Source organism: Syngnathus leptorhynchus, chromosome 7 (assembly GCF_054491065.1).
Source record: "Syngnathus leptorhynchus isolate UIUO chromosome 7, UIUO_Slep, whole genome shotgun sequence".
Classification (NCBI taxonomy): domain Eukaryota; kingdom Metazoa; phylum Chordata; class Actinopteri; order Syngnathiformes; family Syngnathidae; genus Syngnathus; species Syngnathus leptorhynchus.
Genome location: NC_141201.1, coordinates 8,025,422 through 8,051,630, shown reverse-complemented (window position 1 = coordinate 8,051,630; position 26,209 = coordinate 8,025,422). Strand labels below are relative to the sequence as shown.

The following is a 26,209-nucleotide window of genomic DNA, read 5'->3' as shown; positions in this document are numbered from 1 at the left end:
GTCGCACTCTCTCTCTCTCTTTCTCTCTCTCTCTCTCTCTCTCTCTCTCTCTCTCTCTCTCTCTCTCTCTCTCTCTCTCTCTCCCTCTCTCTTTCTCTCTCTCTCTCTCTCTCTCTCTCTCTTTCACACACACACACACACACACACACACACACACCAAAATACACACAAAAACAGATGGCCTTATGACAACTGGCACTCCTTCACCTTTCCCAGAAGAAAACTGCACATCCCAACAAATATAGATACAATTGTTATAAAATAATTGTGAACTCATTACATCACTGACTTTGATACCTTTTACACATATACATACATATATACTCAAATACAGTAATTATGTAAACGTTCATTGGAATTGGGCTTATGAAAGCATTTGATCAAATTGAGCTGCAATCGGATTAATTTTTTTTCAGAGTTTCATCCACCCCATGGATATATATATATATATATATATATATATATATATATATATATATATATATATATATATATATATATATATATATATATAAAAATAAGTGCACATTTCATGATTTATGTGTACTTAAACGTTTTGACACTGATTTAAAATATTTTTTCTGGCGCATTATAACAAATGCCACCTGTTGCTGAACCCAATTCGTAAATGTTAATAAATGTAATATTGCTACATACAAATATAGTGAACAAAGCAATAATTGTGGGTTTGTTTGTTTTTTTGTCTGATCTAGATTTGTGGAACATGAATTGAACCACATAAATAAAAGCTCTGCTCTTCTTCCACAATGTAATGGCGATAATGTTGTGGTCCACTGATCCCATCAATTGTATTTTTGTTTTATACAACCAACAAAATGACCAGTTAATAGGAAATATTGATTTAAGGCACTGTTTTGTGTGAGTATTTAAATGGTTCATGAAGGGAACATTTCCAAGAAGGGGATGCTGTAAAATTGTGGGTCTCATCTAAATGTGGCTGGGTCAGCATTTTGTCCAGTCGAAAAAGTCTATGCATTAGTGTGTGCGTGCCTGGCATCGTTTTATAACTCAACAGTGCCACCTTTTGGTTAAAAATTGTCTATACCAGGGACAGTGACAACATAGTGGTGCTTATTTCCATCTCTCGAAGGAGTAGCGCCCACCACAGGGAGAAGAGAGAAACAAGGTGCAAGCAAAATATCAAAATGAATTGAAATGTAGTCATCATTGATCCAGCAAATTTGTGATCCGGTGATTGTTTTGTTTTGGAATTTGTAGCAGAAAAATGGCAGCAAGACATGTCAGCAAAAAAAAAAAAAAAAAAAAAAGGATCACATCATCACCACCACCAGCAGCAGCAGCACCACCACCACCACCACCGTGTGTTTAACCAATACAAGTTGCAATTTAAAGTGTTTAGTTACCATGGAGACACCAAACCCAGCACTAACTAATCGATAAGAGGCGCAAAGCTGTGTGGTGAGGTGACTTATGTTGATATGATAGATATCATACAGGAAGTGTATTTTTCAGTATTATAGTGTTATTATTTTTAATGAATCAGCATTGAAAAAATCAAGACTGCACACAGTCACTTCATGTTAATTGGTAAAAAAAAGTCCTGACTCAATGTTTGGATGATGAATAGAATAAAATACTGTGAGGCTATATGAGAATAGAAGTTAATAGAGGTTCATCATAATGTATGATACATAAAACTGTTTATATTACATCATTTGTGCTGTTTATTTAACTGCCAACAAATGTGAACTTGTGTCATCATATGAAATTTCCAAGTACATTACACACACACACACACACACACACACACACACACACACACACACACACACACACACACACACACACACACACACACACACACACACACACACACACACACACACACACACATACTGTGAGTGAGCCACCTACTGTGCAGTAGCAATATTGCAATCACAAGACTTGCAATTAGAGAGGCACCTCTCCATGCAACTAAATCCTATGGGCGTGTTTGTGTGTGTGTCTAAGGTGTCATGGTAGGGAATCATGTGGTGTCTGGTGACACATGCATGTTAATTATTAGATGTGTGCGGAACATTTGCAGATCTAGATTAAAATATGGAGCTCCTTTTATTACAATTTACAGTTCTTAGACATCAAAATAAGAAATATATACACTACTGACAGTCTTTTTAAACTTTATTCACAGACAGAATTTCATAGGCAGGTAATATATACAGATAAAAGTTGGTTGTAATTACCTAACATCAAATATTACGCACCCATCTGTTTTATTAGTAATAACATTAGTCCAGTCTTTGAGTCTGGACTAAGGCGTTATACATCTTACAAAACAGTTTATCAAATAACAAAAACACATGCAAGGGAGGAGGAGGGGTGGGGGGGACAGATACATTATACTATTAAATGATTCACAAATACATTACTTGAAATAAATTATATTAAAACATGATGGGCAATAAAACTAATTATGGCTCTTCTTCAAGGGTGGAAGTCGTGCCCAGTAATGCCCAGCGATGTCTTCTTTTCTTACCAGCAAAATGAATAAGCAAAAGCAAAAATGCAAGCAACTAATCATCAGTGGTTTGGTCTTTCCGGTACAGAGATCAAGAAATGACAAACTGTAGCGCTTTTTTTTTCGACGCTAAAGCTTGTGTTCTATTTTTGCGTTACCGTGATACTCAACCCACAGATAATTTAGCTTCCAAAGCAGAAGGAAAAAGAAAAAGATCACTTTGACAACACACAAAGAGAGTCATCTCTCCTACCAACAGTAACCATCGTAGTACTCCCGAAGGTCAGAGGCCAAAAGGATTGGCTACATGGAAATCCTGTGAGAGAACCTGCATCTTATTATTGCATCTTATGATGGGACAAAGATTGGCTCATGGAAAAAGGGGAGGCAAATAAGCAAAGGATGAAGAAGTACATAAAGACGTCAAATGAGTGGTAAAGTGCAACATGATCAAATCCACAGGGTGCTACAGTAGCTGGGGAGGCGACTAGGATCCATCCCGCTCACGCCTCCTCGCAGATAACCGTCTCCACCACGAATGTATTCTCAAAATGACGAATGCGGTGGCAGTCCTTCGCCTCTCGCTTGGTGAGGCCTGTGAGAGAAAAGTGTCGAGACACACACACACACTTGCTGAGCACCTAAACCACACTTTTGATCAGATTACCAAAGCCGGTCAATGACCTCCAAATAGCTTTTTGTGCTCCATTACTCACGTCTGCGGGAGACACGGCGGTTCAAGCGGTACGTGTCTTTGCCGTTGCAAAGGCGGTAGATGAAGGGTCCAAGCTGACGCATGTTGTGCACTTTGCCCGTCACCATCATCTCTTCATGAATTATGTAAGTCTGCGGCAGGTATGTTCCTTTCTACAGGAAGAAAACAGTGAAAGCAATTATCACAGGGAACAGGTTCCTGACTGACGCACAATAGATAAAAATATACACTACAAAAAAAAAAACATGAAAAAAATAATGAATTTTTTTATAACATGACTCATTTTAGGCATGGCACCACACTGCCCCTAAGAGGCCAAAGTGTGCATAGCAGGAAAAGCCAGTATTCATATTTATTTATTGCTATTGATTTTAGTAAATTGTTTTTTTTACTTCTTTTCTTTTTTATGTAGCATTTTTTTCTGATTCGTTCAAGATATATTTGGAGTTTAAGGATTATTTTCCTGTCCTACCAACATACACAATTTCACATGATATGGCAAAAACTGTATTGAAATCAATGAATAATCGATTTTATTCATCGTGATATCTATACCAGTCAAAGTAATCCCGATGAATGCATTACCTTGACATTGATAAGCAACTCCCAAAGGTTACGTGGGGGCATCACAATGGTGGTGTTGAGCTCAATCACGTAGCACTTGTCCAGGGCAATATCATGGTAAGCAGTCAATCCCTGCAAAACAAAACTGCTTATTGCGGATGAAGATAAAAATATACATATCTTAAAATGTTTGAAGTCATACAGTATGTTTTGACATTTCAGCAGCCGGTCTCTGGTAATTTTCTAAATGGGAAGTATGCTAACAACTCTGAAGCTAGTTTGAAATTATTCAAGATATAAATTATAAAGCAAACATGATCTCAAAACAAATAATAGCGATGGAAAGTTGCAGACCAAACACAAGATGAAATCCTTGATCCTTATAAATGAATGCATGCTCTATGTGGGTGAAACAAAGTGTACATCGAGTACAAGTACAAATCAAATTGCTCACTCTGTGGAAATCGTGGATTATGTCAGCAGGATCGCTGCCTCCAAAATGAGGCACAGGCACAGTGATCTTCTCATAATTGTCAGCCAAGTAGATGCCAACGTTTTCTGCCAGTTCTTGTCGCCCACGGAGCGGTGCGTACACAGAGTCCTCGTAAACCACCTTGCAGTGGAACAAGTTTTCCTCTGGGGCCTGTTTTCATGTCAAAGCAGGCCAGAAACATTTTCTCAAAGTTAATCAAAATGACTCATGATTAAAAAAAAACATCAACAAACACCCACTGTTTCATTCCCTAGCTTTGAAATGTGCATTTCGCAGTAATGACCAAAAAAAAAAAAAAGATGGCCTACGTGAGGTATGAAGTAGTAGCGGTACACATAGATGGAGGAGAGGACCAGACCGGCCATGAAGATAACCAGGCCGAACGTTAGGCAGCAAAGCCCGTTGAGTGGCGACTTCTTGGGCCGCAAAGGCAGGACAAGTTCATCCTCCTCCTCCTGAGAAACACAAATAATAAAACATTTGTACTGTATATAGGCAAGTCCAAATTTAAAGTTGAGTACTATTGGATGTGTCGTAATTAGAAGGGAAAAAGAAATAGAGAAGGTTCCCTACCTACTAAAATGGAGTTAATCCGACAAGATTATACGGTTTTGATTGAACACTTTGTAAAAACATGCTTGATTCTCTTTTGTTTTATGTTTTACATTCAACTGGAAGAGACAAATATCTTAAAGCTGGTTTTATTCAAGTCTCCTAATCTTACAGATAGGATTTATTGAACAGTTATTGTAGATTGTTTCGGGGTACTGCAAGAAGTGTCTGTATTACATCACTCTATTTGTGCAACTAAATTCCCTTTTTTAAACTGTTTCAAATGTTGCAAGGAACACCGGAAATGATGCGAGTCCTTGGCGAGTAGACACCCACGATGAGACAAGATATTGTGAGTCCAACATAAACGCCTCCAGTCTCACAGCCCATCTGCAAGTGCTGCTTTTTGGCGGGGTGTCACTCTGTAGTAGGCTATGAATCAGCGGTGAATCAGAATTTGTCATATCGTGGCCATCCCCGATTAATCGGTGGAATCATAGGATAATCGATACCAAAAAGATTTGTTTGTGACAGCTGTGTTAGTTGCTGCGTTTGCTATTCATTTCAATTCAGCGAACCAACTCGAATGTGTTACTTATTGTACTTTTGAGCGAAAAACACATCTAAGTACAAAAAAATCATATTCGACTGTAATGGGAAATGGAGTGCATTTCTACAGTGCTTTATTTATCCCATATTTTGTTCAAATCAACGATCCTATCACTTATTCCATCGATTTATTGGGGATTTGAGGTGTGAATCTGAGCACTACTGTTGTTTTTATTACTGCTAATGTTAAAAAAATAATAATAATAAGGTCATGAAACTAGTATGAACGATATGCATAAGATTAATCCAAACATTTTAGTGTTCCTCTGTTGATTGTCAATGCTTGAGCTGAGTTTGCTTCTTCCTTGGACAAGATGTGCAGTGCCTACTCGTCGCTTCCTTATCTGTGTGAATGACACTCTGAACGGGAACATTTGGGGAGGAACAAGGACACAACTGTGTATGTGTGAACACATTCTGTGATACACGCAACCCTTTGTGTTCTTCTCTTCCCACAGAGATGGAGTGTTTTATTTCACACCAGCTGAAAGCGTGACGCACCACGAGACCTATTTGCCTCCCTCGAAAGCACCAAGTCAGGAATGCACAAAAAAAAAAAGCACTGCAGTTTGTCAATATATTTCCTGTTCATTTTCATCTTGCAATGAGGTGTGCAGAAATACTGCCACACACGTCATTAGATGACGAGTGCATCGCTCACTAGCTGTGAACATTTAAATATGATCCTGCAGGCAGCTGCATCTGCCATCTTGTCAGCAAATCCTGGTGCATTTCTTCAATCCTAGCCTGAGGTGAAAGACTGGAGATCGGATTGTGAGGGTAAATCTTCCAAGTCGTTGCAGACCGCAATATTCAATATATAGGCTGCAATATCACTGGACACAAATGGCTTCGCGTGTTGTCCTCTGAGGATTAAAATATCACGCGTGTGTTAGAAATAAATTCAATGGACGCTGAAATGAGCGCATTGTAAGAGGAAGCCATCACAGCTTAAGCAGGTTTTGGAGACAACCAAATGGCGTTCGGTGTCATGGCGTGCAGGTACATGATGTACACTCACACCGCGTTATAATAGATTAACCACAGGCAACATTGTTAACACCATAACAGTCATTATAAAAATAAAAAATAAAAGGAAAAAAGAAGGTGAACTCACCATCGGATGAGGAATGAGGATTTCGGTCTTGTCGCCATCATTTTGTTTATCTCCTTTCTGTCCCGCAACAGGCTGGAAAGTAATCTTCACCATGTCTCAGTATGTTTGTGTCAAATATGCGTGTCTGTGTGTCTGTTCTACTGATCGTGTTGAATAAATGGCCACAAACGAGACCTTCACCTTTCAGACGAGAAACCTTCTCACCGCTCTACTGCTTTTTGTTTGTCTCGCTCAACCGGAAGTGCCCCCCCCTCTCTTTTTTTCCATTCTTAAAGGGGCCTCGTAAGGGTACTGTTTTTTTTCTCCACGTACTTTGTGGTCACATTTAAACAATTCAGGTCATTGAAAAACTAGCAATATCTAGATATTTAACACCTTGATCAATTTTTTTTTCCAAAGTAAACTTGTTTTTAGGATATTGGAGGTTTCTCAGCATAGCCTAATAGTATTTTTTCTGCTTCCGTGTAAACAGAACTGCAACAATGTTCACATTTTGTGTGAGTTGATTTTACTCATTCATGCACTTGGTACGTTTTATGCACGAGAGTCTTTTAAACTTGGGTATGTGGTTATTTTGTGGTTGAATAGTGTGTTGAAGCCATCAAATAACAGCATTATTTCATTTCAAACTTTTTTTGTCTTTATTCTCATTCGGCTCAGGACTTTGACACTTCCGAAAGCACCCATATGTTTTACGCTGAAAAGCTGCATACAAGCTGAGTTCAATGTGACATTTCAAAGTTGTTAAATGAACAATTCCAGTACAACATCATTAGTACAGCATCATGCACAGCCAGTGTAGGAACATGCATGTTCAATGTGCGTGGAGGGAGGGGCTGGGTTCTGAGCAGTGCTGTGGCCTGCACAGGTATTTATTACCTGTTTGATCTACTATATATAGTGGACTATGTCAACTCACTGCAATTCTGTTCATAGGTTTGTTTACGTACCATAAGGACAAACCATCACGCCCAATTCTCCCAACCACAAATGCTTAACACTCATAACTGTACTGGATTTCGATTCCGTTAAAAGACTCTTAGAGATAGTTGGAAAGCTACCAAGGTCTTGTTAAGTATACCACAAAAGCACTTCTCAAGAAATAAGCCAATAGCTCAATGGGGAAATACAATCACTGATATTGAGGAATGGATATCCCTTGGGGTCCTTTCCTCCAATCTGCAGTTGGTTCCTAAGCAGGCAATTGGCTTTTAACTAAAGGACTACTGATCTCAACCTTCCTTTTCTATCCAGGAGAGATGTTAGAGTAACCCAACCAGCAAGGTGCTGCTGCTTAAAAAAAAAAAAAAAAAAAGACAGAATGGAGCCCTTTCTGAGCCTTTCACTTTCCTTCTTTGCACATTTTATTCATATTTCGTTGGGTAGGAAATATGGGAGCGACCCTTTAAGTTACAAACAAGAAACCCAGCAACCATCTCAGCAGTAAAACGAAATGTAAAAACAATTGCTTCATGAAGGTTTAGAAATTTGATTACCATTAACGTTATGTTTACGGTAAATACCAATATTATATTCCTATGTTAAGGGTAAACAAACAAAAAAACCTACAAAGCAAAACAAAAGTCCATATGTACATGTTCTCACTATTCAAAAAAAAAAAAAATACAGAGAGAACTTTTGGGTTTTCACAAGTTTCATCTCTCTTGCTTTTCCCAATCATTCTCAGGGCTGGGTTAGTTAACAGCACTCAGGAGGTCAAGACTACTGTGTGTCATGGCATTTGCGAGCCCCCCCCCACACACACACACACAAACACCATATTGGACGAAGGCATTGACGCATGCATGTGCATGTCAGTCTGACCAGTCCGAACATGGCAGCAACACTGGCAGGGTCGGGGCAGTGCCGCCATCACGCGCCGATGCCCCTCCGTCACCTTCCAAGGCAGGCGGCAAACAACCATGTATCTCGTACCATTTCCATCATAAAGGTTTGAGGCCATAATCTTTCAGAACGTGTCTATGTAAGTGTCGGTCAAATACTCATATCTAATGAGTACTCATTAGGACAAAAAATCCTGACTTCTATGTGTGTACCAAGTAGGAGGCGTTCATTAACTTTTATTTATGATGGACTTCTGTGTTTGTGGACCGTATTTGGGTTAAGGTGCATGGAAGCAGCAGCATCTACTAAAATTCTAGAAGGGGGGAGGGGGACAAATGTTCACTTGATGGCTGGCAACTTCCCAACAACTTTGAAATGCTTTTTTTTTGTTTAGAAACCAGAACGGCAGCAGCTGATGGGTCCATTAAGCAGGTGTTGAGCGGTCAGGAAGTGGTGGCCCCGCCTCCCTCGTTGTCCTTGGCACTTTGCCTCAGGCCTCCTGCGGGGTGGGCCTCTTGAGGTCCCGGATCTGTTTGACCAGGTAGGTCTTTTCATCATTAAACTGTTCATCCTCTGTTCTATCATTCTGGAACTTGCTGAGGAACTCGATGAGCTTGGCCTGGTTTTTTAATAAGATGTCCAGGATGGGCTGCGTCTTGTTGGGGTTGGCCACAAACACCTGACACAGGAAGCGAGAAAGCACATGTTCAAGTGTGTGCAGAGTGCGGTATCATAAGCTGGTTGCCAAAAAGGTTTTTTTTTTGGTCTTGTAATTTTTAAGAAGCAAAGATGGAAGGATACATTTTGCACAACATAATGTTTAGCTTTGTAAATTATTTTCCGACTAGATTTTGACACACGAGATTGTATTGTGTTTTTCATTTTCTTCTCAATTACTTTACCTTAAAAACATGGAACGCCTCAAACTGAATGTTGCGGCTCTTGTCACGCAACAAATTCATCATGAGTTTCAGATTTTCGGGTTTGCTGATGTATTTCGTCATGATGCTGAAGTTGTGGCGGTCAAGAAGCAACTCTCCCAGTAACTGTCAATTCAGAGTGACAAAACAGATGAGCTATTCATTTACTCATAGTATCTGAGGGCAAGAAAAAAAATGGGAATGGTTCGCCACTAGATGGTGCTTATGGTAGGGATCTTAAAAAAACAATCCTTGACACCATGAAAGAGTGAGTTAATAGTAAGACATTTACAAACATGGAGCAGAGGAATGAGGAAGAAATTTTAAAGGTTGTAAATAACTTTCTTTGAATGTGTGCCTACTGCGCTACGAATAAAATGTGCAGTGTTGAATCCCCTTCTGAAGAAAAGTCAGTTGGGCCCCTGATTTCGAAATTCCGGACCTTTATTCAACTTTGCATTTTTAAGTCAACCTTTAGACAAACTGTATGTGCTTACATGTAGAAATAGAAGAGGTGAATTTCTGTATGTTTTGGGGCTTTGATTTGGTTTGACAAGTGATCAGGAATAACATTTTATTACATTGGATTTGTAGACCTGTGTTTTTTACCTTGAGAGACTGCCTTTTTGTCACGTAGTTTTCAGAGTGGAGTAACTTCTCGTATTCACTGAAGAACTACATAGAGGGGGGAAAAAAACAAAACAAAACAGGACATTAGCTGATGGGGGCAACGTAGCCCTGACAGAGATACTGTATGACTGATAACAATTTAATAAATTGTTGATGGATTCAAACCTCAGCAGTAAACGTAGATCATTGATTCCCTCAATGATAATGTCTTACACACTTTACGTGGATCAATGTCACACATCACAAGCAGACAGGCAAACTTAGTACACTTACTTTATCATAATGTTGCTCCAGAAACTCTGCGCTCAGTAGCTTGTGTCTTGTAAGGAGGTCCTACAATCAAATTCACAACAAATGTAGATTTGGCCTTGACAATTTCTACTTCAATTTTTGCTGACTAGACACCACTGTCAAGTATAATTTAGGTTAATGTCATAGTTGTAATCGTAAAAGGTAATACGTGTCAATAAAAACTGAATTTGATGGCGTGATCACCATACAAATAAAATTGTGAAATCAGCTCATAAAATATAATTGACTGATGTCTATCATAGCTAAAATGTTGCCCTTTGCTCTTAAGAGCATGCATACATTGATGCATCAAGCACCTTTCTGTCAATGGTACGATCTTACATGACTTCAGTCGGCAAAACAGATGTTTGTGGGTCACAATGCAGCCTTCTTACTTTGAAAGTGGCGAACGCATCTGAGGCAATGTCAAACGTGGACATCTCCACATATCGGAAAAAGTCATAAAACTGCTCCGACCACAGTGTGATTTTGGCCAGGGGTTCATGTCGGATGCATTCCCTCAACATGATTCCGCAGTTTAGGGCAATCTCCGGAGACTCGTACCTGCGCAGAACAACAACAGGCCTACTGAACAACACATATGAACCCAACACCTAAGAGTATGGTTGTTGTTGTTTTTTTTTTCCCTTTTTACTCCTCAATAGATGAATTGTGATTTGAGCACACCCGATAAATGTTACCTACCCTTTTAATAACATGAAGAGTATATTCTGCTGGGTACAGAGGTACTCCACCGTCGGTGTTCGAGTGCCAATTTGACGTCTCAAGATGTTGTTGAAGATCTGCGCGACATCCTTCTTGCCCTGTGTGTGAAATGATAAATAACCAACTCATTGTGGTAAAAGCACAGACATTGAAGATAACATGGCCACACACTTCCAATTTTTGTTTGGTGGTGTGTATTTCTCCACCATACTCTAGCAGTCGGAAGTATTCAGGAGTGTGAAAGGAGAAGTGGCAGATCACACAACACAGCCACTCATGACACAAGTGCATGAGTCAAGGAAGCAGCAGTGAGCAGCTCTGACGTGGCACATAGCAGAAACACGGGGCTTTGTTATACACAAACCCAGAGAAGGTGTCACTGTCAATGTTTTTCCAAGACCAGGACTTGACTCAATTCTTTATTTTCATGGAAAAAAAACACCATGAATAATTTATAGAAAATGGGACAGGCAACAATTAGATCCACACCTATAATCATTTGTTTTAAGACTGATTTCAACTAGTTTTGTCTAAGGGACCACCATTATAACCAAGAAGCAACTCGGGACCACTGCTTTGGTGTTATATTATTTTATTTTGCACCAAAGGAGGATAGACCTATACAGGCTATTTATTTGCATCTGTGCGTCTATTTTGGGAATCTCAGCTACATTTGACACCATTTGGATGGGTAAATGATTCGCAAAATTAACTGGAAAATAAATCAAGTCTAAATAATAAGTCCATTTTATTCTTAAAAATGTTATTATTTTCCATTTCCAATTTTGCGGACCACCTGCAATACTGCCATGACCCACTAGAGGGCCGCGGACCACGAGTTGACAATCCGTATTTTAAGACGTCTTCTGCTATTTAGTGGTACTTCTTGTAAAAACACATTTGTTCAACGTCAAACAATACCAGGTACCTATCAAACATCAACCAGTAGAGGCAAAATGGATTGAAAGTTTTCTAATGTCCACTTAAAACTAGTAATGTGTGGTTGTCAACATTTAACCAACCGGGAAGTCACCAATTGTTTATCATACATGTAGAAGAATGGTTCTCACATTTTTTACACCAATTACCACCCTAAAAATGCAATACTTAGCTTACAAAGTACCATACGTCCTTTCATATGTAATACAAAGTCATTTTTCATAGATAGGTACATGGTACTTTGCTTTGTCTTCTTCGTCGATAAGCTTTTACCTCAAAGTCAATGAGCTGTAGGTCAGCTATCAACGTGCTGAGCAAGCCGCTGTTGTATAGCTCCTGAGCGAGTTGGGCCACAGCTTCGGTTTGGGGCTCTTTCTCATTAGTCCCATAAAGGATTTCCTTCATGGCCACCAGGCTCTTTGACACCTCTTCCGTGGCCTGAATAAGTAGACACATGTGAAGACTGAATTAATTACTACATAATGCATAAATGTATGGTATATTTAATAAGCCCAGGAACCATTTTTCTGAGACTCAGTTTACCTTCTCAGCCTTTTTGTCAGAGATGTCATGCTTTTCAAGCACCGTCATGCTGTCCTTTAGGTTCTTGACGATGTCTGTCGGCGACTTGTGGGACTTGCCAAAGGGGAACGGCATGGCGGTGGGTTACCACGAGAAACTGATCAGCGCGCGCTCCACCTGAGTTGTTACAAAAAGATGGAACCGAAATTGTAATTTATACCGTATGACACGTTTCAGCAAGTTCAAGATAATTGCAACACTGCGTGAAAGGGTGATGCACAGAGGTGACTGTTAAAAAATATTCCACCCAGACGTGACAGAAGACATGCTCGTACAGAGGCTGACAAAAATGATAACAATAGATAAAGAGCATACCATGTGCGTCCATACGTAAGTGCAAAGCTAACATCAGCACACAATGCGTACAGCATTTTAAATACAAAATGATGATGAAAATTCATATCGGCACTTTAACCATAGTTGTCAATGGAGTACTTGTACATCTAGATCTGAAAGGCAAATATAAAAATGAAAAATCTGCATTGACCTGTGATTTCAAATTGCTGCATTGGGTGTCAAGAAGCAAAAAAATAAATGCTGTGGTTCTAAACCCCTCCTTCATCTTTAATACTAGTTCAATCTTGTCAGACTGATTTGAAGAACTACTTGTGTTGACACAATGCATAAAGCTCAGTACAGCCTCTCCTACAAATGATAATAAACTTGGAATATAGAAACATACATATAAATATATATAAATATATATATAAATATATATATATCTATATATATTTATAGCACCTCATATCAGTTGACCCTGACCTCGGTTGACCCTGACCTCTAAATATTGGCATCGGTTATAATTTAAAAAAAAACACACACACACATCGGTCAACCCCTAATTACAATTATGGTGACAAAAATTAACATGGTTAGTAGAACTATCATGATGTTAAAAGAAATGTATGTTATAAATAACACCGCGATATAAACATACTCACATACAACATATTTTATTTAACACAATGACAACATAGTCAACTAAAGCAAGCACAATTCTTGTGTTAACTGTGTCAATATCTCTGCTTCTCAAACCTGAACCATGTGACCAAAGACACACATAAACAGCTGTTGACAACCTTATCTCACTGGAGCTGGTTAACTTGAGTTACAAAACAAGGCCACTTATCTACAGGGACCCCACCTAGTTACTTTAGACTCACGCCAGACAAATATTTTCAACAGATAGCAAGATTGCAAACCACATCTTTGTTGTAATTTTAAACACTTTTAGGTAGCCAAAATAGTTTCAATGGTAAAATGAAGCTTCATAATGCTTCATGAACCAGTTGAGTTTTATTTATTTTTTTACCTCTAGATGGCACTATTGGTTTAAAAGTGGTTCAGAAATGTCAAGTGTTGAACAAAGAGTGCGCTCTAGAGGAGTAAAAAAAACCAAAAAAAACATCTGGTTCATGAAGCATTGTGAAGTTTCATTTTCCCATTACTACAAAACAGATCATTCAAGTATGAATGAAAACTATGACAACAATATTCAATATGAAGTTTGCATCATAGCATGACTCATAGTAGTAGTAGCAGTAGCATTCATAGGTTAGTGTCACTCATGGGTAAACACTGGAACTAAACATTTATGGAAAGTTGTGGTTGACCACATTGTACCCCATCAAGTAAGTGTCTTCCAATAGTAATGAAGTAATGAAGCGGTATGCGTTTGTGGCATAAAAAAATGTTTCATGAACGATATGGATAACCGGAGAATTATCTTGTGGTCCCATTTGGATTTGCTGCTCAATTCATATTCCACAAACACAATATGAACTAGAATACAACGTTTAGACTAGTGCGAGCACATACAACAAATGATTATAAAGACCATTTTTGAATTGACTTCCCCTTTAAATTTTTATTTATTTTTACATGGTTGTTTTGCACCAACACGAAAAATCCAGCCCAGCAAGGAATGAAACTGCAACCCATCAATATTCATATTTACAACCAATAAAAGCATTAGTTTCAACACGATTAGCCATAAGAAGTTTGTTTCATGTTCCACCCTTAATAATCTGGACACACCTCAAGTTTCCCAGGTGGCCAAATCCGTCTTTCACCCTGACTAATGCTTGTTAACATATCCAGCGAGGCAGCCTTTCTACTCCTGACCTGCTTCAGTATCAGTGACGCAAATAGGAAGGTATCACATATGGCAGGTTCCATCAGCTGCTGCTGCTCCAATGACTGCTACTTGGCATGTTGGGGGTGATCATTAAACCAAAACCTATTCACACATTTCCAACAGTAAGCGAACGAGCCGAAGATATATTATACAAACCAGTAAACAGTGCCACACCACCTGAACTACCTAAGTGATGCATCACAAGAGTTGCAACATATTGTCTGAGCTGAGCTGTATTGGTTTCAAATTATTTCGTATTTTAGTTTGCTGGGCTGGCTACATCATTATAGAGCTATTAGCATAAAAAATGAGACAAGTGACTATGATGCAGCGCAAAAAAAATTCTGGAATAAATTCTGTCGGAGTAAGATTGTTTTGTGGGTTTGTAGCAACGATGAAGTGAACAAACGACTGCACCTACGATCATCAATTTGTCGGACTGTTATTAGGTTGATATACTTTCTTTAATAGCCTTCTCTGACAACCTTAATTAAAATCAGGGGGAGGCGATCATAAATAAAAGCTAACAGCCCATTATGCTGTTGTAACATGAAGCTGAGGACCTCCCATCTGTGTTCAACCATGCGTGCTTTGTGATGGGTTAACGCCTGCCAACTTTGCGCCAAGCTGGCACAATGCATACTTTCATTCATTGCGTAGCAAAGACAGACACAGCATCAAAGTGTGTGTGCCATAGTACGTAGTGATTTGGCTGGCGGCAAAATGAGAATCATATTTAATAGAGGCAATGCGGCCTATTACGTTTCAATCACAGCTCACCAAACCGCTGGTTTAAGGCTGGATTGGAATACATGCGTGCGTTGTAGCGTGGTTGTCAGCGCTGTGACAGGCCTCCAGCTTCCAAACCATTTCAAGTGCTTTAACTCCTTGGAATTATGCGAGAGCACTGGCTGTCAAAATATGATCGTCGAAGGGTCAACAATATAACGGTGTTGAGCTAGCTTAGCATGGCCAGGCCTGGCAAAGGCTCCGCGCGACAGCTTTGCACAATCAAGCAAGCCTATGACACTAACAACATGTTTAAGATGTGCTAAACCCACTACTCCTGACGTCATCAAGACAAATGTCAGTCATTCTAAAACGTTTGAAATGAGAGATACCTTTTTAGGGCTTCGGATGTTATGTAGTCACACAATCTAATCTTCACAAATGTCAATTGGAAATGCAGCAGATTACCTCGTGAACGGCGTTTTCACTCGTTCCCCCCAATTCGTCACGTCGGTAAAAGGCAACGCAGGCCCTCCTCGGAACAAAAAGTGCTTTGTTTTCCTGCGTCGTCGTGCCCCCTTGTTTGTACGGTAGATAGTTGTGTATGTGTAGCCACAGTTTCCCAGTTCCCCCTACCCTGCTGACTGTGTCCGGCTGGTAACATTGGCAGAAGCGTCACTGTCACCGTCACGTGTCTTGCGCGCCCCCCTCTGTCCGTCTGATGCGGTGCAGTCAATGCGGTTGAACGTCCGCTAGGGGACGCGCTGAACCCTTCATCAAGTCGGTGGTCAACCGCACTGTGGAGCTCCCAATTGGGTTGTTCATTCAATCATAATCATAGCGAACATTTCAGGCAAGGTGCATCACGTGATGATTTCTTAAAAATAATAGTTATACTTAGAAAGTGAGGAGAGCCAATATATCGGTAAAGCAAATAGATATTTTCAGAACTATACATTTTCATTTTCTTCCATCAAATTTAATTTGAGTTATTTTGTTGGTTTTAAATTTGATTTCTTGTTCATATTCATATGTGACGTTGCTGGTTTTTTTTCTTGTTTGTCTTATATGGCCATAAACTCTCAATGAATTTTGGTAAATACTCTGTTTATCATTTAAAAAAAATCTAAACTCAAACATAGAGTAGTGTACCACAGTTCTAGTAATACAGCCTAGAAGTAGAGTTGACCCTGGACTGCTAACCAGATCACCAGGCATCATCCAGATAAACATCTATTCACCATGGATCCTTGTTTAATTTCAAACATTTCTTTAGTACATGTCATTTGACTGAAATTGATGGATGGATGTTTTTTTTTAGACACAAATAGATTTATAGAGTTATTGATTATAAATTATGAATAAACTGTTAATGATAACAATTAATAGTTAAATAGTGTATATAATTAATGTTAATAATTTGTGTTGGGACCTCAAGTGTCACTTCAAGATGACTGCTAGCACTGGTCACCTTGCCAGAGGCTCCTCCTCTTCTCCAGCCTCTCTGGGGGTCATTACTCTCTTCATGCTGATTAGGTTTGCATGAATACAAGCCTTTGTTCATCTTCTGTTCCCACGACCCAGCATTCGCCTGGCAGTCGCGTGGCTTCAGTGCACGGGCCCCCGTTTCAACGCTCCGTCCAAAGATAGGTTGGGCATGTGGTCAATCTGACATCTGCTCAGCAAAACGTCTAAAAGCAGATGCTCGACACTCGCCAGTACAAAGTCAGACGGTCCCTTGTTCAGCAAATTGCACACTGCAGGCATTTTTAGAGCAGCAAAGATGCTGGTTTTTTTTTTTCAGGGTTTGTCGTTGAATGTTGCAATCAGTTGCATCGACATTAGCCATACATTCCTAAACTATTTGAATGTTTGCAAACAGTTTCTCTTGTCACCATCAAATTTTCACCATGTTCAACGTGAAACGCAATTGTTTGCAACCTTTTAGGAACCCTAACCAAATACCAACATCCGTACACTTGCAAACACGTGGCTCAGTGAGGGCAAAAATAACTTATTTAAGAAGAAAAATACTTTAAATAATCTCACCAGAGAAAATTACATTTCACATGCTTTGCTATACAATTCAAGGACATTTCACTTCCTGACTGGACAATATATGCACACCCAATGTGTATGCACGTGTGCTGCCCTATTCCCTGGCGATTTGTCAACATTTTGTTTCCGTCTGTCTGTGACCTTTGGGAGTGGAGCTCTGGCCTCTTTGCAGGTGTAATATAACGTTGCTGTCGCGAAGAATGGCTGAGGGGCTCCCCAGGGCAAATACATGGTAACTGCACACCCTTGTTCATCTCTGGGAGAGCAGGAAACTTGCAACTTTCCATGGGTGGAGGCTTGCAAAGGAGTGCATGGTTTCAGGGTGGACATCTGTTGCTCGTGCTTTTCCCCCCGCCTCCTCCAGGCCGGTTGGTTCTCTGGGTGAATCTTTTGAATGGAGGCAGTGACCTGGCAGTCTTGAGTGTGTGTGGGAAAATCCCACAGCCAAAGAATTGCTGTATTCACATGCTAATCGTGTTTGTATAAATAGGAGGGACGTAGCGCGCCGAGGGCCCTAGAGACACACTGAGATTCAGAGAGGAGACTTCCAGCATCATGACTGCTTCATCGATGGCACACGCTGGAGGAAAACACACCAGTGCAAAAGAGGAGCGCAAGGTGTGCCTTCATTTTATACTATTAATCATTCTCTGGTTTGTTGAGACAAACGTACAACTTGTTGCTTAGCTGTGACACATCTTAACCTCTGCTCTTTACAGATGCGGAAGCCTCTGATCGAGAGGAAACGGCGCGAGAGGATAAACAACTGCTTGGATCAATTAAAAGAGACCGTGATCAACGCCTTCAGACTAGATGTGAGTACTTTACGTGTCTTAGCTCTTGATCAGAAAGGCTGAAGAGAAAGGAACTTTATGAAAAGTCTCTTTTTGTCTCTCAACAGCAATCCAAACTTGAAAAAGCGGACATACTCGAGATGACAGTGAAACATCTGCAAAATATCCAGATAAATAAACTTAATGGTGAGCATCTTTGCCCAATTTGTGTGATGCAACTTGTACTATTTAAATAGTGCCTTAGGAGTAATGTTGTAATGTCATTTCAATTTTTTTAATATATATGATCATTTTTGGAAATAGAAGCCTGTAGAATATCCGAGAAATTGCTCATGACATTGTACATGTTTCAATGAGAACATTCTGGGAGGGAACGCCTGATGCAGGTTACGTCGTCACCACTAGGGGCGCTATGTTAACCAGCCATCCTCCCTTGCAGACCCTTTGGAGGCCCAGCAGAAATACAGCACAGGTTACATCCAGTGCATGCATGAAGTACACAACATGCTCCTCACCTGTGACTGGATGGATAAGACGCTCGGCTCCCGCCTGCTCAACCACCTGCTCAAGTCCTTACCGAGGTCCACTGAAGAGCACACGCTACAGCCCACAGCCAGAAATGATGTCCGTGGAACTCCAGTCAGTCAAGGTGCTCGACCTCAACGCGATTCGATCAGGAGGGAGCGGCCCGGCTGCCACCCGTCTGCCGTCTCTGGGCGCCAGGATAGAGCTGTGCTCCGCGGTTCCCACTTGGGGATGCTGGAGATGTGGCGGCCCTGGTGAAGCTCCTAATTCAATTCCATCAGCATGTTGTTAGGCCAACCTCTGTTATGTATCTTATAGATATGCTGCTCAAAAGACAAACGTGGGGCAGTTTTGTTCCAGTCGTTATTGTTTTAGGTGTGCTATAATGTTTCTATAAAGACCTTTACGCAGTACTTCCTGTCCGAAGTTGACTTCTCGTAGCCTGCATTGTAGAAGGCTCTTATTAATCTTTCATGTATTTATTGTGTTAACACGCTATTTATTTGCCATTATAATGTATTTCTTTCCTTCATTCTTTCACTTTCTTGCCATTGCATAGATCTTTGTCTGATTCTTGTGCTGAATTAATATCGATGACAATAAAATATATTATTTACTGAGGTTGTCCTGACTGCTATTTGATCAACTGGGTCAACTGTTTGCTTTGACTTTTCTGCAAAGACTTCACTCAGACTACAAGAAATGTCCGCATTTGCAATGACTCTTTTGTAAAATACCATTGTTGACATTTTGAATTTTTCTATTGCACTGATTTGCTGTTTAGACATGTCAGTCCAAGGCTTTGTACTGTATCCATCCATCCATCCATCCATCCAACCAACCATCCGTTCATCCATCCTTCCATCCATCTATTTTCTATGCTAATCAGCATACAGGTACTGAACAGGTACTGAAATGAAAAGGAATCCCAACTCCACTCAAATAATGCCGAGTCACACATATACAATTACACAAAGAACACAGCGAACACGCAAAGCTAATTGCAATAACTTTTTATGTCCACTTCTATGGCTATCATCACACTTCTGTGATTGTCATCACTTTGTGTGGTGCTTTACTAATTGTTTTGAAGTGACACTGTAAGCTGTTTTTTTTTACACCTGACAAAAGTCTAATCCGTATTAAATATAAATACATTAGGAAAAACAATGTCACATGCACTTCTCCCATAATGCAGTGCTGAGACCAACCGCGGGTATATTCTGGGCAATGATGTTGTAACTCATCAATGGGATTTCAAAGCTGTACATATGGCCCATTCTCCTTCATTATGGTCGTTATGAGTGGCCCCCTTCATGGGAGCCAGGCGGCGGGACACAGAGGGGGATGCCCGGTCCCTCATCGAGCCCTCCAACAAAGGCTGGTCGGGACAGCTGCTCCCAGTCCGCACCATTAAAGATATGGCGCGGGGTTCTGGGGGTGGCGAGGTGCCAAAACCATTCCACTTCAAAGGTCTGAGACGCTTCCTTCATTTGGGGCAGTAGAGTTTTACTGACGCTTCTTACAGAATGACGCGCAACAGTGGCATTTCCGTGCGTAAACGTGCTCGGTATTTGTTTATCCAGAGACTACTGTGCGCATCTCTCATCAAAGCCGCTCCATTGTAGTGCTCGTTTGCATAATAATAGACTGCACAGAACGATCACAACAGGGCAGAGATTCTATGATGCAAAAAGAAAGATATTCCACTCGAGCGGGAGAAAAAAATAATCTGATTTCACAATATTTATATTTGAAGTGCGGGCTTAGTAAAGTAGAAGCACAATCTTAATGTTAGGAGGTTGCATACAGTTGAGTTGCACACAAATCAGAAGTCAACAAACGCATATGCAGCAGACACGGGCCATGCAACACCTGTCGCTTTCTTTGGATAAGGGCCCTTAATTCCCCCGGCTGATTCTGTTTGGGCCGAGGGGCCGCCAGCAGCAGCAGCTGCCAACTGAAGGCATCACATTACAACCACCCAACAGGCGAGGCGAGCTGCTGAGGCATGGACACAAAAGCGAGCAAGAAAGGGGACAAAAACTTGCCTAAGGAATACATCCAGATCCAATACAAGAACTTTTTTTGTTTTTATGATGACAACTAGAAATATTTGAATATTTCAATCTTAGATTCATCATTTTAGATGTAGTTTGCATTGATTTAACTCTAATCTGAATGATTTCGCTTCAATGTACATCACAGACTATACATATGTTGTAATGGATGCCATCTCATTTCTCTTTTGCTATCTCATACAGGGCTGCATATTGTTATGGCAAAAACAAAAAAATATATGGAATTAATTAAATGCCTTACCAATTAATCGGCCGACCAATTATATAGGCCTATTTTGGCCATTCAAACATTTGCACAAATCATCAGCCATTTGGCTATGTTTGTGGACTGTTTTTACCTTCATGTGCTCTAAACCTTTTCAGCAGTAGTAAAAAAATAGTAACACTGGTCTCATACTTTGCTACACTGAAATCTATACCATAAGCTGTCATTCAAAACAAAGCAAATCTTGATATTTACAACCTTAAGTGGCTGTGTGTTTTAAAACGAAATGAATACAAAATAAAAACACAGTGGAAGGAAAATCAAACACAAATGTGTTAAATATAACACAATTGCACCCACTGTTAACACAAATACATATGACAAGGATTAATGGACCTTAACTTCCTTATTCATATGCAAAAATAGATATGTGCATTATTTATTATTATATGCCAAATACACTAGTGGGACAATGCTCACAAGAGGACAGTATTAAGACTATCATATTAAAGTAAATTAATTGTAATTTTTGCATATCGTATTATAAAATAGGCAACGCTTGGAAGAAATCTTCTGGGATTTTTGCAATATAAATAAATAAATAAATAAATAAATATATAAATAAATAAATAAATAAATATGACGAGTATCGCATGATCTGTGGCTTTTACTCTTAAGTTTTGCATACAGATGGGGAAAAATGAAGTGGTCGCTGCTTTGACACAGAAAAAGTCTCTCATTAAAGTCTGTGCTGCTCTTGCGTTGCTGACCAGAGACAAAGAGCTGCTTGCCTATTGGCTGCTGCCGTGTGCGCTCTGTTGTCCCCCAGCAGGAGCAGCTCGGCCCCTATTCACATGTAAATAAGCCCCTATAAATACTAACAACAGTCAGCCGGCGACTGCACCACGTCTCACTTGTATTGCACAATAAACACGAGAGGACTGAAAGCTCGACTACGCAACATGGCTCCTTCTGCTCGGCACAGCAAGACCGACATTGACGTGCAAGAGGAGGAGTGCTACTATGGCATCCAGAAGGTGGACAGGAAGGTAGGCGAGAGAATATGTCGCACTGGGCTGCAAAGGAATAATCATGTGGAATTGTAATGTGTTGCAGACAAGGAAGCCTCTGGTGGAAAAGCAAAGGCGAGCTCGCATCAACGAGAGTCTGCAGGAGCTGAGGACCTTGCTGGCAGATGCAGACGTGAGTACGCGCACGCACGCAAGCGCGCGCGCTTCATCTTCTTCAAATGACATTCTGAATTTATTGTTAACTTGATCATTTCCAATCCCCCTATTAACAGTTGCATTCCAAGATGGAGAACGCGGAGGTGCTCGAGATGACGGTGAAGAAGGTGGAGGACGTCCTGAAGAGCAGAGCCAAAGGTTTGGACCTTTTCCATATCATTCAAATATGAGGAAATAAGCAATCATCCTTAAAATTGAAAGTCTGGAGGCTGAAATGAAATTCATTGGTGGTGCTTCTTGATATCCAGGCTCAGAAATGATCAATGTCAGTAACTGCTGCATGGGGTGGATGAGTTCAGTGATTCCCCAACATCTGAGATTTGAGAGATCACAAAATATCCAACGTCATATTTATTTACAAAAAAAATAATGTCCCATTTCCACCAACTTTGAGTTTTTCCTAATCTGCTTCCTCCAACAGAAGCGGACACGTTGAGCCACGAAGCAAACGAGCGCTTCGCAGCCGGCTACATCCAGTGCATGCACGAGGTCCACATGTTCGTGTCCACCTGTCCCGGCATCGACACGACAGTAGCCGCCGAGCTTCTCAACCACCTTCTGGAATGCATGCCACTCAACGAAGATCACCTCCAGGATGTGCTGATGGATCTAATTGCAGACACATCCGGGAACGCAGACGGCACGTGGCGCGGAGGCGGAGACCAGCTTTGTTCGACGCTGGCCTCCCCCGGGGGAAGGAGCGTGTCCAGCGGGTCGTCCTCCGGCACGTCCGGCGAGGACTCGTGCTCCGATCTGGACGACACCGACAGCGAGCACAACCAGAGCACTGCGGAGGCTTTGGAAAACAGAGAAGCTCTGAGCACGCCCACCGTGACCTACTCCAGGTCCATGTGGAGACCCTGGTAGGAGCCCGCCAGTTTCCATGGGCTGCGTGGATCTATGGGCGCCCTTGAGGAAAAATTCCACCCCAAAACAAACACTTACTAATTACGAATGAACACACTCTTGTACAGTTGCCACGGCCATGGATTTACAAATGCTCTCCACAACTCACCTTCACAATGACATTGTGGATCCTTAGGATGGTTCATGTTTTTTTTTTTCCCCCCACGTCTCTTTGCACATGCCAACTGAAAGCGTCTGCAACTGTCCATTGGATTTTGTGGCTTGGTTATTTCAGAAGAGTGGCTTTTCCTTTAGGCAGCACAATGAAGTAGTGGGTAGCGCATCTGCTTCCCCAAGCTCAGTTTTGAGCTACCTGTGTGGCATTTGCATGTTTTCCCTTTTTTTTTTTTTTTTAAAGTCCGATTTACTCCAACATTCCGAAAACATGTATGCCATGTTAAATGAAGACTCCATATTGTCCACGGATACAAATTAGAGTGTAAAAGGTTGTCTATTTGTGCCCTGCCCACCAGTTCAGGTTGTCCTCGCCAAAGCTGACCCCAACGAGGAAAAAAAATATCAATAACACTGGTCAACAGCAAATTTTAATCAGAGATGGCTTTATGTGTCCCTAAACATATTTTTTTACCCTGATTTCAAAACCATCTTTTTTTAATTTTTTTTTACCTCCTAGCACATCAGCTTTGGCAGATATTTGCATTATTTGTCTTTAAGTTTGACCTATAAAACAATATGGATTTTTCCATCTATAGCTCTGACGCTTCAGAAAAGAACCTAACCATTCATTCATAAATATTAATCAATATATTACTATAGCACATATTATTATTGTTTGGTGAAAACCTTTTGTGCTAGAGAAAAGACAAGGGCAGATTCTGAATCAATGCCAAAATAAATCTCAAAAAGTTGACATGTCTGATTAAATGTAGTCGGCCAGTCTAATGGTTGGATGGACGTCGTTTTCCTCAAAGGCATGTGGCCTGATGATGACACTCTTCCTCACAATATTCACTTATCGTTCTGCCACTAAGGACAAATGAGGAATTGAGCCCTTTTTTTTTTTTTTTATGTGAATAACTGTCATGTACTGTATATAGCATTTGTAAGGAGAGAAGCAAGCTCTTTTAGAAAATGTAAGTTTGGCAGTGCCTCTGATTAATATAAATATTTCTAATGTATTTCATAAAGATTTGTAGTTTATCTGTCTTGTAAACTCCTTTAGAATTGTTGTCTTGCTATAAAGTATCGATCTCTGTATTTGCTTAATAAAATACTTGGATGGAAAAGCTTGAGCTAGTTATGTGACTCAATGTGAAGAGTTTTGTGTAGAATTTCTTGTTTTGTGAGTGACGAGTTGTTCATGTGTCAGAATCATCTCGAGTTGAAATCAATGTTGCCAACTTAGAATTTGGATTTAATAGCTTTCACCAAAAATAACCACTAATATAGCTACTCGTTTGTTTTGCATGTAGTTCTTCATTTCAGTTTATTATTGGATATAAACCATCAAAGCTATTCTGCCGATCCTTTGCCTCCAGACTGAAAATTATTTGTCGCATAAATCTTTTATGGATATTAAAGACCGTATGGGTTTATTACGGACACCAATAATTATTCTGAGCACATTTATTTCCAATTCCAATCAACAGAACAATCAGCTTCAGATGTTTTCTTTTTCTTTGTGTTCTGCAATGCTGACATGACATCAGCAAACAATTTAGTCTGATTTTATTTTGTCATGTAAGTAATAAACAAATGAATTGGAATGTAGTGGTCCAAAATGTAAATAAAGTACATATATGTGAAAGATCTACTCAAGTAAAGAAACAACATTTTTGCACTTGCTCATAATATTCTCGCCATTGTTTGAACACTGCACAAGGGAATTGAATGATTCAAGATCCATAATAATTGCTTCATATTGAACTTTAGATGTTTGTAGTTTTGATTGCACACAGTCAAAACAAGTACAGCACATGGCTGTTTCAAAACATGTTTTGTTGAGACTTTTGTGTCCTTGACCCGCATGCAGTTAGAACGTCACGCATGGTACACAGACAGGGTGTGTCAAAACGAGAAGAAACGGAATTTTACTTTCATTCCATACGAAGCCCATCACGGCTTCATCCGTGTATAATGGAATTGTGAAGTCCTTAATCCAATTTTGAACTTGATTCTGCTCTATTTATTGTGAGCTATTCCACAAAAACAACATTCTTCATGAAATGTCCAAATACATCGTTCAACAATGCAAAAAAAACTCTTCAACAAAACAACTTTTGTATTGGTTTTGGTTAGATGTGTACCTGTTGTAGCTGGTGAATGTGTGTGCGTTCCCATTAGCACATCCTCCCCTTGGAGTCGCACCTCTTCTCACATGAGCTCATTGACAAAAAGCTGTTAAATCCTGTCAGGGTTGAATAAATGGACCCACCATCAAAATCCTCTTCCTTCCTGACAGAAACAAGCAATAGTGGAAAAACATTCTCAGTGAAAGTCAAATATTAGTTCATTTCACACGGCCTAAATTGGATAAATGAATATTTGAATAGAATAGTGGCTGTCAGATGATCTTGAAAGTATTTAAGAGAAGTAATTAGCAAGGCTGAGTGTTGGAGAGGGGTGTGAAAGTGACAGGAAACACTCTCGAGGAGCAGCCGTGATCAAAGGTGCCACTGACCATTTGACGGGGAAGTGTCAAAGCCTTGTAGAGCTGAAAAGAACTTGGAAGGAATACAAGCTGGCTCAGATTCTTCAAAGGCACAACACACACACACACACACACACACACACACACACACACACACACACACACACACACACACACACACACACACACACACACTGAGCCAACAAAATTAGAACAGGCATATGATGACCTCATTTCAATTTACATCAATTGAATTTCTCCACATGAAGCTTGAACCTAGTTGAACCCAAAGCTGATCATTTTCCTCCATCAACGCCATCTTCTCTGTCTCCATCATACATACATGAGACAGAACTTGAGCATCTTCATGCATCAGCTGTACGGTGGTGGCCAGTGCAAAGAGTTTCGGTTCAAAGGTCATCTTACTTAATGC

General features: G+C 40.3%; 4 protein-coding genes across 5 annotated transcripts; 2 read left to right on the top strand and 2 right to left on the bottom strand.

Annotated features, from left to right (window-relative positions):
• Positions 1-2,145: 2,145 nt before the first annotated feature.
• itm2ca (integral membrane protein 2Ca) lies at positions 2,146-6,789 on the bottom strand. Its single transcript, XM_085917081.1, has 6 exons — positions 6,551-6,789; positions 4,581-4,727; positions 4,234-4,422; positions 3,801-3,911; positions 3,217-3,367; positions 2,146-3,095 (listed from the first exon to the last, which is right to left on the bottom strand). Exons 1-6 carry the CDS (start codon positions 6,641-6,643, stop codon positions 3,004-3,006), a joined length of 783 nt encoding a protein of 260 aa, XP_085773207.1. The 5' UTR covers positions 6,644-6,789; the 3' UTR covers positions 2,146-3,003.
• Positions 6,790-7,818: 1,029 nt separating this feature from the next.
• cab39 (calcium binding protein 39) lies at positions 7,819-16,061 on the bottom strand. 2 transcript variants are annotated; one of them, XM_085916949.1, is made up of 9 exons: positions 15,742-16,061; positions 12,445-12,600; positions 12,175-12,339; positions 10,942-11,060; positions 10,632-10,800; positions 10,219-10,278; positions 9,925-9,990; positions 9,298-9,441; positions 7,819-9,074 (listed from the first exon to the last, which is right to left on the bottom strand). In XM_085916949.1, the coding sequence occupies exons 2-9, from the start codon at positions 12,556-12,558 to the stop codon at positions 8,886-8,888; spliced, it is 1,026 nt and encodes a 341-aa protein (XP_085773075.1). In that variant the 5' UTR covers positions 12,559-12,600; positions 15,742-16,061; the 3' UTR covers positions 7,819-8,885. The 2 variants fall into 2 exon arrangements, with proteins under 2 accessions (XP_085773075.1, XP_085773074.1); XM_085916948.1 differs by having other exon boundaries at positions 15,818-16,061.
• Positions 16,062-17,962: 1,901 nt separating this feature from the next.
• On the top strand, positions 17,963-18,984 carry her8.2 (hairy-related 8.2). Its single transcript, XM_085916947.1, has 4 exons — positions 17,963-18,025; positions 18,127-18,222; positions 18,309-18,387; positions 18,641-18,984. The coding sequence occupies exons 1-4, from the start codon at positions 17,963-17,965 to the stop codon at positions 18,982-18,984; spliced, it is 582 nt and encodes a 193-aa protein (XP_085773073.1).
• Positions 18,985-21,863: 2,879 nt separating this feature from the next.
• her13 (hairy-related 13) lies at positions 21,864-24,894 on the top strand. Its single transcript, XM_085916318.1, has 4 exons — positions 21,864-22,061; positions 22,129-22,215; positions 22,316-22,397; positions 22,681-24,894. Exons 1-4 carry the CDS (start codon positions 21,975-21,977, stop codon positions 23,124-23,126), a joined length of 702 nt encoding a protein of 233 aa, XP_085772444.1. The 5' UTR covers positions 21,864-21,974; the 3' UTR covers positions 23,127-24,894.
• Positions 24,895-26,209: the final 1,315 nt, after the last annotated feature.